Source organism: Rattus rattus, chromosome 14 (assembly GCF_011064425.1).
Source record: "Rattus rattus isolate New Zealand chromosome 14, Rrattus_CSIRO_v1, whole genome shotgun sequence".
NCBI classification, from domain to species: Eukaryota; Metazoa; Chordata; class Mammalia; order Rodentia; family Muridae; genus Rattus; species Rattus rattus.
Genome location: NC_046167.1, coordinates 54,748,205 through 54,760,454, shown reverse-complemented (window position 1 = coordinate 54,760,454; position 12,250 = coordinate 54,748,205). Strand labels below are relative to the sequence as shown.

Sequence of the window (12,250 nt, the reverse complement as noted above, 5' to 3'; positions counted from 1 at the left end):
ATTGAAGTATTTACCACATCCAAAACTTCTATGAAGGCCACGGCTCTTTTGAGAATAGAACCACATCCTATGCAGTTTTTGTCATTTTTATATCTTTCTGTTTTCTTGTCATTCTGTGTAAGAATCAAGCACTGTATATATTGAATAAAAATCAAATGTGGTGATGACCTTTACTTAATTCTAGATTTGTGGGAAAATGATCTCAGTTTTTCACCATTTAGTAAAACAATGGCTGCTGGCCTGGTTTTATCATATTTAGCTTTTATTGTGTTGAGATATATTCCATCTATTCTTGGTTTCTTCAGAACTCTTATCCTGAAGGACTGTTGAGCCTTTCCAGAATCTTATGCATCTGTCAGGATGATCAGGTGATTTATGTCTTTATTAATAGTGTATATTACATTTATTGATTTGATGATTTGAACCAACTGTGCGCTCATAGAATGAAACCAACTTGGCTGTATTGTATGATTTTTTTTTTAATTTTTCATTGTCCTTGGATAATTTAACACCTGAATCCAATGTCTCTATATCACATCCGTCCCCAATTCCTCCCTCCAGCTACCACCAGATCACATGCTATCCACATACTCTACTACTGTATAATTCACTAAGTTACATTTAGGGTAAAGGTCAATTTAGGTACAGCAAGATGTTAGCAACAGCCACTGAAGTAATTACAAAATAATTACAATGGTACATTATAATAGAAGCCATGTGAACGCAGTCTTTCAAAATGTCCTTCCTGCTGTCCTTACAGATCTTGTGACATTGTGAAATGATACTGTATCGGTGTGGTACAGCATCAGGCTACTACACAAGGTTACTTGAACACTGCTCTGATTTTTTCTGACATTGGTCTGAAAAGGAAGTCAAAGGGACTAAAGATACATAGTATGGACAGAGTCAAGTCTTATGATGCTACTTAAGATGGTGTGTGGCTTAAACTCAGGAACTATTTATCTCTGGAATTTTCCATATAACCATTTTTGTTCAGGGACCTAAAACTACAAAGCAAAACCATGAAGACAACGGTGTTCTCTAGGAGGTTCCTCCTTACCCTGAGAGGTGCTATGAGAGACTTGGGCAGGGAAGTAGGGAAAACTTCTTTATCGCCAGCCTTTTTCTTTCATAAGCATCCAGCTAATTGACTTGACCTATTTACCTGTTAACTAAGTGTGGACATTTTACTGTAAGGGACCTGGACATCATAAACAGTCCCCTCACTGCCAGTAACATACCACCTTGAAGATGTTGTAATTTGTATTCCTTAATCTTCTAGTTAGAGGGTCTTAGCTGGACACAGAAGTACACACTTCCCATCCTAGCAACTTGGGAGACTGAGGCAAGACGGTCACTGGAGTCGGGGAGTTCAAGGTCAGCCTGGGCAACATAGCATAGCCAGCCTGCCTCAAAAGAAAAAGAAGTTATTGGGTGGCATTTTTAAATTTAGGGTATCCGTAAGTTACAGACAGAATGACTGAATGAACTGTCATTGCTTTCTTCCTTCCCATGTGTCACTCATGATGTAGCTGTTACCTGAGCCAATCTGCCCACATATCGGAATCGAATATATCGAATCCACATATCGAATCTAGTCAGCACATGAGCTCCTGGCTTTATTGCTCTATCAGCAGACGTTCTAGCATGTGGCCCCATCATACTAATCAGTACATAGAGAAATTGCCTAAGTAGCTTGAATATGTTTGGTAGTCTCTGATTCAGTGTGACTGAAATTAATCTTAGTTCATCATGGGGATAGATGGTATTTTGAAGTCCACAGGCCACATAAAAGTAATGGACTCAGTTTGGCGTTTCCTCTGGTCCTCTCCTGAGGCTGACTTGCTTCTTGTCATCCTTTCATTTTGCAATACAACTCTTCTTGTAAAATTACTGTCTCATTTGAAGTTCTGAAGCCCATGTTTCTTTCTGTTAAGTGGGCTGTCTTTGAATATATTCTGTGGTTTGAGTCTTTGGATCAGCAGCAGTTCTCGGTTGGTGCATCAGGATCCCTTTGGAGGTGGAACGACCCTTTCACTGGGGTCCCCTAAGAGCATTGGAAAACAGATATTTACAGTTTGTAACAGTCGACAAATTATAGTTACATCGTCGCAATGAAATGATGTTATGCATGGGGGTGGCCACAGCAGGAAGAACTGTGTTAAAGGGTCTCACCATTAGGAAAGTTGAGACTGGCTGCGTTAGAGGGACCAATCACAAAAGCTTCTTCTGTCTCTGATGTCTCCTAAGTGCCTTAAACTCTAAGTTGATGTTGTTAGACCACTTCTTTGTCAAGGCTGTGAAGAAGTTATGTGCTTTGTTCTTAAGGAAATTCTGTTTGTGTGTGTGTGGCGGGGGGAGGTCTATTAGTATAACTGTTTATGGGCATCCATCTGTCCCTCATGTCCTTCTTCCATCTTGCCACTCTCTTTTACTTGTCTGTGTTCCTTCATTTTGGATATTCATATCATCTAATTATTAATGTGCTCCATATGTGATATGTTGGTGACTGTAATATATAGATACTATCTGCTCTGATCAGTGTTTTGCAGATTGTAGTGCTCCTTTGTGTATTTCTTGCTCTTAAAGGCTCTGCTCATTCCGTTTATCCCAACACTGTATCATCTGTCCTTCAAAGCTCTTGAGTTCACTTTTATCATGATCTTAGCATTATCACTAGGTTCTGTCCCCACCATCCAGGGCGTTTCTCTGTTCATTATGGTATCTAGTTAATTTGGAATATATATATATATACATATATATATATATATTATTTAGTAATTTGAGTGTGATTCTTATGCAGTGATACACATTCCAGTGATACATATTCCAGTAATACATATGCAGTGATACATATGCAGTGATACATATGCAGTGATACATATGCAGTGATACATATGCAGAGGCCTCAGCACCTGCTTGCTTACCCATCAGTGAGACATAAATGCTTTAGACTCGATTTCTAGGTTTTGTTTCATTGCTGAAATGTTCACAGTGGTCACAGATACACCATAGATTGAGTTTCATTGCTGGACGATGTGGATGGGTAGCAGTAGTGACTCTGTAGCCTCATTTCAATGGCTGCATTCTTTTGCTTCAAATTATTTCCTGCCTAATTTATTTGGAAAAGCTCAGCAGGGAGACCACTGAAAGATGATGTCGAGAGTTGTAAGCAGGCATGTTGTAACCAAGTTAAGCTTACTGATTAGACAGTTTACAGTCCAAGGGCACTGGCACCATGCATTTGGAAGCTTCAGTTTGATGGAAACGTGAACTGCAGATTGAGGAATGGAGTCAGCGAGAAAGTAGAGTTCAGTTGAGGCGTTACAAACTGTAGGAGTGGTTATGGGGCCTTGGGTGTGTGTGTGTGTGTGTGTGTGTGTGTGTGTGTGTGTGTGTGTGTGTGTGTGTGTGTGTGTAGAATACCCTTAGAGAGAGGCTATCATCCATCACTGGTGGTAGGGTGTAGAGTGGGAAAGTGACTGTGGTGAAGTCTGATGGTTCTTCAATAAGTTAAATATGGAATTGCCTTGTAATCCAGTGCTTCTGGTTGTCCGTATACTTACCACTGAGAGCAGACATTTTCCTGACAGCATCAGTCACAGTAGCCATAGGTTCAAACACCCAAAGTACCCCTCAGCTACAATGACTTCCGAAGTGTATCCACACAGTGTAACATGTAGCAATAGAAAGCATGGAGACAAGCTACAGAACGAACCTTGATACTCTTATACTAACCCAACCAGGGAGACAGAAGAGAACACATATAATCCGGTATGATGTATCAAAGTAGGCAGGTCCATGAGGGGCAGGGGACAGGCCTGCTTAGAAGCCAATGCTTAAGACCTTTTGGCTTAGGGCCAAAAGCTCAAATTACCCAAGATACAATGCACAGACCACATGGAGTTCAAAGTGCAGATGTTTCAGTCCTTCTTAAAATGGAATGTGTCAGAGAAATGGAGGAGTCAGAGAAAGGATTGAAGAGCAACAATACTAACCAACCAGAGCTCCCTGGGACTAAACCACCACCCAAAGAGTACACGTGGACAGACCCATGGCTCCAGCTACATATGTAGCAGAGGACGGCCTTGTTGGGCATCAGTGGAAGGAGAAGCCCTTGGTCCTACCAAGACTGGAACACACACACACACACTGTAGGGGAATGTCAGGGCTGGGAGGCAGGAAGGGGTGGGTGGTTGGGGGGGGCATCCTCATAAAAGAAAGGGGAAGGGGATGTGGGGTAGAGGAATTATGGACGAGAAACCAGGAAAGAGGATAACATTTGAAATGTAAATAAATATCCAACAACAACAAAAAAAAAGACCTGCAGGCTTTCCTTTTGGGGTGGAATACATCTTTAATAATTAGATAGTGATAATGGTCGTGCACTGTGCATATTGTAAATGCTAATGAATTTAAGTGAATAAAATGCAAGGGCTATAGAAGGAGCTCAGTCAGTACAGAGCTTGTCACACAGACACGAGGACTCGGTCTGATCCTCAGCACCACTGTAAAGGGCTGGGCATGATGTTGCATGCTTGGAATCCCAGCACGGAGGACGTGTCCACAGGAGGATTCTAGAGCTTGCTGGCCACATAGCCTGATGGGTAGGCTCCCAGGTCAGGCTGGGCCCAGTTTTCAGTGGGAGACCCTATCTCAACAGCAACAAAACAAACAAAAAACATCACAAGCGGACATCTCCTGAAAAACAGTTTGACTTCATACTTTCACATACATACTTTGCATTCCTTGCACATACACACACACACACACACACACACCCCACATTCACATACACACCACACATACTATACACAGCATACACACTGCACATACACACATACTACACACATATACACATACTACACACATATACACCACACACATACACACAAACACACACACACTACACACACATACTACACATACTACACACACCATACACACACACACACATAGTGACTGAGAAGATGGCCTTTTTCTGGAATGATTGTCTGTGTCATGGTTTAGGAGTTCAGGTTTCACAGGCGAATGCACTCGTCAAAACTTATGGTATACGCACTGGAGATTTGGCCTTGTGCATGTCATTGTGGCGTGAGTTTAATTAGGAGACAACTGCTAAGTAAACATTGGGGTCTGGTTAGTGACACCCACGGTCCAAAGCAGTTAATACCAAAATGTCAGGAAGGAAATGGACTAATGAATCCTGAGAAAGACAGTCGGCTTAGGGACATGAGGAACCAGTGTGATAAAATATCAATTGATGGGGATTTATTAGGAAGATAGTTTCAATTTTGTTTTAAGATTCTTTTTTCATAACTAAGTTCTAAGAGATTGCAGTGTACAGAATCATCGGTGAGACCAGAAGAGACACTGAGCCGCTGCTTTAAGGGGGAAAAGAAAGCCCTTGGGTTCTACATTCATGAACAACTGTCTGCTGTGGCTGTAGAAACCTGTGCTGAGGATGTGCATTTGACTGACAGCTTCCCTCCATGTGGTCTCTTTCAGAGACAGCCATTCTGCCAGCATTGACACGTGTGCATTTCTGTCGTCGTTCATGTGCTCCAGTAGGACTCTGCTGATTGATGGTCCAGTGGAACTTAAACGAGGCCTGCAGAGGCAGGAGAGGCATCTTTTCCTATTCAACGATCTGTTTGTCTCAGCCAAAATCAAGTGAGTAAATTGTATGCGCTGCGAGTAATCATCATAAACGTGAATTTTCTCTAACGGAGACCACATTCTCCACTTGGTCTGAGCTCCATTAAGTGGCTAGTATCTTTTTTTTATTGGATATTTTAGGTATTTACATTTCACATGTTATCTCTTTTCCCAGTTTCCCCTCTGGAACCCTCCCCTATCCTATTCCCCCTCCCCCTTCTTCTATGAGGGTGTTCCCCCACCCACCCATCCACCCACCCACTCCCACCTCACCACCCTGACATTCCCCTACACTGGGGCATTGAGCCTACACAGGACCAAGGGCCTCTCCTCCCATTGATGCCAGACATTGCCATCTCTCTGCTATATATGTGGCTGGAGCCATGGGTCCCTCCATGTGTACTCATTGGTTGGTGGGGTAGTCCCTGGGAGCTCAGGGGGGTCTGGTTGGTTGATATTGTTGTTCTTCCCATGGGGCTGCAAACCCCTTCAGCTCCTTCAGTCCTTTCTCTAACTCCTCCATTGGGGTTCCTGTGCTCAGTCCAATGGTTGGCTGTGAGCATCCGCCTCTGTATTTGTCAGGCTCTGGCAGAGCCTCTCAGGAGACAGCTCTACCAGGCTCCTGTCAGCAAATGCTTCTTGGCACAGGCAATAGTGTCTGGGCTTGGCATCTGTCTGTATATGGGATGGATCCCAGGCTGGTATCTTTTAAAAGCTTTATTCGTGTTTGTTTGTATATGGATGTTTTTGCCATGAAAGCCAGGAGATGGTGTCAGACACCCCCCACCACCACACCCCCAACCCCTAACTGGAGTTAAAAGGTTGTGAGCTAATGCGTTGGTGCTGGGAGTTGAGGCTGGGTCCTCCGGAACAGTGGGTAGCATTCTTAACCACTGAGCCAATTCTGCAGGGCCTATGCTGATAGCTTAAATGAGGAGCTTGGTTTTTTTTTTTAAGTTGTTTCTTTAGAGTGTTAATTTAGGTTCGAGTTTGATCCATGGAAGGGACAGTGAAGAATGTAATGGGTCTAATCCTTGAAAGCCTCCACTTTTACAGGAAGGGATGTGAGCTCGCATCCTTATGTGTGTATGAAGAGTTGATAGTTCTGAACACTCAGAGCAAAACTCAGGTGCTCGAGTAGGAAGTAAAAGGTAAGGGGGTGTGTTGTGCACATAGTTGGGGTGGAGATTATTAAAAGAAGAAAAGCAGCGAACCATTAAAGACCTCGAGAGGATGAACTAAGTAAATAAGTAACAAAGTCCTGCAAAACACAGCAGTTTAAAACTGCCAGCATTTTGCCCAGTTTGAATCAGGACTCAGGAGTATTTTGGGGTAGCTCTGGCCCTACAGCCCTCCTAACCCGAGGCTTGACTGGGGGATCCACTTGCAAGCTAGCAGCATGAGTCTCTCCCTGGCTATTGGCCAGAGGCATCCATTTCCCTTCGCTTGCTCTCCTTCAAATAGTACTTCTCACAGCCTCCTTCCCAGTGAAAAGTCAACTCTCAGAACACCGTCATTTTCAACCTGGGCTCCTGGCTACACAGATCAACCTGGGCCTGGTTTGAAAGGGGACTTCACAGTAGTGTATCAGGAAGCAGAGAGCATTGGGGGACCCTCTGGAAGGTTGGAATCCCTTAGCTGCACCAGAAAGTTTGGAATTTAATCTTGAGATTCAATTGAGGAGTGCCATAATTGTCGTACATATTTTTAAAATATTTACTCATCATAAGGAGTGGGTTGCAGGGAAAGCAAGAGCAGAAGCAAGGTGATAGACAAGAGGCTGCTATAGTGGGTCTGGGAGGAGACAATGAGGGCTTCCCCTGGGGGAAAGGACAGCTAAGGTTAAGGTTATAGATATATTGGGGATGTTGGGTTTATACCTTAGGGGTACCCAAGTTGCCCTTGTGGCAGGAAGAGTAGAGCACTTGATAGCACCCGTTAGCAAGTAATGCAAAGGCTTTAAGTTTCAGAACCACTTTGAGTTATTTCCCTCAGTGATATTGGAAGTGATGCTCCAATATTATGAAGATAGTCATTGGCTGAGCCTCTACGTGAGCTCCCCGCTGTGGGAAACCTATGGCTACTCTGTCACTCTTCGCCCTTGCAGGAAGGGCAGGGTGGTAGCCAGATGACTTCCTCTGCTGATATAACTGAGTGCAGCCCTTAGTGTTTAGTTCCCCTTTCACATCACTCCTTTGAAGTCCCGGAAAGACCAGTATAAATCTCACTTGAGCTCTGTAACCTCTGTAGTAGATGGCTTTGGGGAGGGGGGTTTGTCCCTGTGCTGTATCTTTGATTTCATTGCAGCTTTTATGTTCCCAAATGGTTCTGAATGCTAGGAGATCCATTCCCCTGGGCTAGGAGATCCATCCCTGGGCATTCCCTTCATAGTTCTCACTGCCATCTACCTGCTTAAGTCTCAGATCTATCTTGAGTATTAAATATATCACTTACGTTAAAATAGATTGTGCTTCCGTGTCAAGGGTCTAAGGATGACTAGGAAGAAATTCGCAGACGCAGTCGCAGGCCACTTACAAACTTAGCATCTCAGTCTCCAGAGCTGACCACTGTCTGTGTCAGCCCTCTCCTCTGTTTTTGTTTGTTTGGCTGCTGCTCTTCTCTAGTTTAGGTTCTGTTTTTAGGTTACAGTTTTTCAGTGTTTTCAAGACTCTACTAGAAAAGGATTGGGGAGGGGAACTCTTAAGAAGTGAAATGTAAAGTAATCAGAAGCCACAAAGTCTTAGCAACCATTCTATTGAAAGCTTATCATAAATTCCTCTCACTCTAGGCTCATTCTCGGTATCTCCTAACATGGAAATACATAGCATCTTCCAGATCACGTCTTTATGTATATACATTGAAGCAATTTTGAAAGTAAGCTAGTTACTGATATTTTAATCACAAAAATAAATTTAAGTTGGATTTTGATCCCAGTGTAGTACTCCACCTATGGAAAGGGTCAGTTTATAGATATTTTCTGCCTTTGATGCGGGCATGAGAACAAGGCCTGCCCCAATGTTTCAAAGGCCTGGATAAGCGGCTATGGTGTAATCTGGTGACTCGAATACCGAAGACAGGAACAATAAGACTTTCTTCGCCCACATGAGTAGAAACTGCCTTCTCATGACAAACACAGAACCTCCTATAAAGCTCAAGAAACAAAATAACAAGAGCACCTGTTTTGGTTTCTGTCTCGCTAGATATAACAACAATTTTAAGATAAAGAATAAAGTAAAGCTGGCCGACATGTGGACAGCTAGCTGTGTGGATGAAGTCGGGGAAGGCAACACAAACGCTCTGAAGTCCTTTGTCCTGGGCTGGCCCACAGTGAACTTCGTGGCCACTTTCAGGTAAGGGTTTACTGTTAACAATGTCTATGTCCAAGAGTTTGCCAATTTCAAGCCTAATGTTTAAGGAAAATATTCTGCCGTGATTATGCACTGAGCAATTCCTACTTTGCCCATCAAAACCTTCAGATGACTGACTTTTCATCTGAAGGCGTTGATTAAAACACATAACAGTTAGTGATAAATGTTGGGGATTAGAAGGGCAGTTCACCTTGGGCTAGCCAGTGGTTTAAAAAAAAAAGGTTTATGAAAACAATTGGTAGAAAAATAATTGAAGAGATTGTGGAAGTAGAATTGGGTAGCCCGTCCAGAGACCCTCCTGTTTTTAATGGGTAGGAGTTTGTTTGAAATATTGAAACTTTAAGTTGATCAGTCTTTTCAAACCACAAAAGGAAAAAAAGAAGCACCTTCACTGTCAATAAAGTAGCACAGTAAAGTTTAAATATGGGGTTGTTTTGAATAATGTTAGATAACTTGTTTACACTCACTTAAAGTAACAATAGCTTTCTGTTTTCACAGATGATGTGTCAAAGTACTCTGCTAAGTTCTGTCTATCTATAGAGATATGGTAGTCAGAAGCGTATTTATTGTGTTAAAGGGTATAGATGAGCTTTCTAAGACTCATCCTGAGGCTGGTATGTGTTTAGAAAATGTATGCATGCAGAGTGTGTCTTTTGGCCTGACATGGTTATTTGACGGCCTGCCTCAGTGATTCTGGAGGGCTGTACACCAACTCTAGTTTGGGCTTTCACTTTGAAGATCTCAGTGTCCATCGCATGCACAGAAAGCACCAGTCTACTCCAAGCATCATTTCGAAGCTACACTGCTAAACCTTTCCACAGGTTTCTGCTTCCTGTAAATCAGGAGCAGGCATGCCGGGCTGTGCCGGGCCATGCGGTCGGTGCACTACCGTGCACTGAGGACCTCATGCAGGACCTGTTAACAGAAGAAGCACATGTTTCATTCTCTGCCTTTCTTCCTTTCCAGGACAGATCTCTAAAGATAACGTCCATCCCCAGTGTTTAATCTGCTTGGTAAAAGGAAGTAATTTCACACATGGGGGTGACCATGCGTTACCAGGAATCTCCACACTTCATAGGAGGGATGAAATGTGGGACCATTTTGCTTGGGGGAAGCATGGTTCTTTAACCACTTGATGAAGGTTAATATCCCCCAGTAATGTCATGTAAATGTCATGCACGTCTAACATACTTTGATAAGAGCAATTCACCTCTATGGCATTTATTCATACACACACATACACACCAAAAGAAAAAAAAACCACAGCTCTCATCATAAACATCTGTCAAATCCAAGGAAAGCCCATAGACTCCCTAGCCACTCCTCCTCAAATCTGCCAAAGGAAAACAGACTAAGAAACTACTGTAGACCTTCCCTAAGGAGAGACAGCCCCTAAAGGCCCTATGTGGCCCTGAGTTGGATTCTAGAACAGGAAAAAAAAAAGGTTATTTCCAAAGAATTGATGAAATCTGAAAGAAAAGGTCAAGGTTTTGGTGGTCAGTAAATGGCAGCATTTCCTGGTTCTACAGCTGGGCTGTGACTGTGAGGACATCAGTGCAGGAGACGCAACTACAGGCAGCTTCAGGAACTTACTGTTCTCGGTGTAACGTTTTAGGAAACAGTTTTTCCGAGTTAAGTATCTTTCAAAAAAAATGAATTATTGAGGAGGCCTGCCTATGGTATAAAAAAATGCAGTCTTAACAGACAGGCTACTCTGTAGATAACTGCTTAAAATTCAGAGCAGAATAGGAACAACCCGTGGGTTCTGGGGAGCCCGGAGACTTGGGGGAGGCATTAGGTCTTGAAAGAAGGCCCCAGCCGGCACCAGCACTCGGTGGGTTCCTGGTTTGTTGTTGTTGTTGTTGTTGGTGGTGGTGGTGGTGGTGGTGGTGGTGGTGGTGGTGGTGGTGGTGGTGGTGGTGGTGGTGGTGGTGGTAGTTTGTTTGATTGATTGATTTTACTCTTTCACAACTGAGATTTTATTGGTTGAGGAACAGAGTACACACACATACCAATCACACGTACCCAAACTCTGAGGAGTCACACTGTGCTCACGTACACAGATGAAGAACTACATACTGTTTTTCTTTGAACTTATCCCAGTGATGTTCCAGCCTCAAACAGTTCCACAGACTCACAATTTTATGTCACACACAGAACATACTCAAAATTTCCATCTTTCGGAGCTCATTGCCTCAACCATTAGGAAAATGGACTGCCATGACCACAGGTATCACAGTCCTGACTGGGCGAGGACCAAAGACTGGGTTTCTTACAAAATGGTTCTACTAGAAACATGGGACCAGATATAACTGAAAATATTCTCTGCACGACGGAGACCCCAAATTGCCATTTAGTATGGTTTGTGCTGTAGGATATAAAACTAGCCCCCCTTTACGGAATGTTATGGGGACCCCCGAGACAGTCACAGCCTCTCCTGATTCAGTATCCTGCTATTTTCTGGTTGTACGAAAAACTAAATAACCAGCAAATGATTTAACCTCTTTAAAACACACACACACACACACACACACACACACTTGAAAAATGGACTTGTGCTGGTGCCAAGTAACTTAAACTCACAAAACCTCACCATCTCTGTAGAAATAAGCAGATATCAGTGTGAAAGGAGACACACAAAGTAGTTCATACTTTATTGTAACATTTACACTAATTGCCCAAAGGGACAACACCCCTCTTGTACCACTGGGAAGCAGGATCCTGAGAATCAAGGTCAGAAACAGGGTACAAGGGGACTTTTGAGTTCAAAATATGGGTGCTAGAACTCTTTCTTCTAAATCAAGATTTTATGTAACTGAATCCAGACAATCTCACGGAGCTGGAGGGACGGCTCAGTGGTTAGGAATACGTGCTGCTCTCTCAGAGGATCCCAGTTCAGTTCCAAACAGCCACATCAGACCGTTTACAACTACCTCTAACTCCAGTTCCAGACAACCCAATGCCCTCTTCCAACCTCTGTGGTCTCCCACATACATGTGCTGTATAGTCACGCAAGCATACACACATAAACGTTTTTAAATGAAAAACTGTAAAAGAGTTGGCAAGGAAGAACCATGAAAATGTTATGTTCCAATAATACATAAATACACTTTCCGATTACCAACCTGAAAGATGGTTAAGCAACTAAGTTACGACAAATTACAAGTACATATTAAGCATTTTCTGGAACAAGAAACATTTTTTCAACTCCTGTAGAGAGACTA

At 43.0% G+C, this 12,250-nt stretch overlaps 1 protein-coding gene across 1 annotated transcript in view; it reads left to right on the top strand.

Moving 5' to 3' along the window:
• Nucleotides 1-12,250, top strand: part of Arhgap20 (Rho GTPase activating protein 20) — an 81,527-nt gene that overhangs the window by 38,499 nt on the left and 30,778 nt on the right. The window contains exons 3-4 of the mRNA XM_032885224.1: nt 5,509-5,673; nt 8,859-9,008. Coding sequence (XP_032741115.1) covers nt 5,509-5,673; nt 8,859-9,008 — 315 coding nt within the window. The remainder of the gene's footprint in view (nt 1-5,508; nt 5,674-8,858; nt 9,009-12,250) is intronic.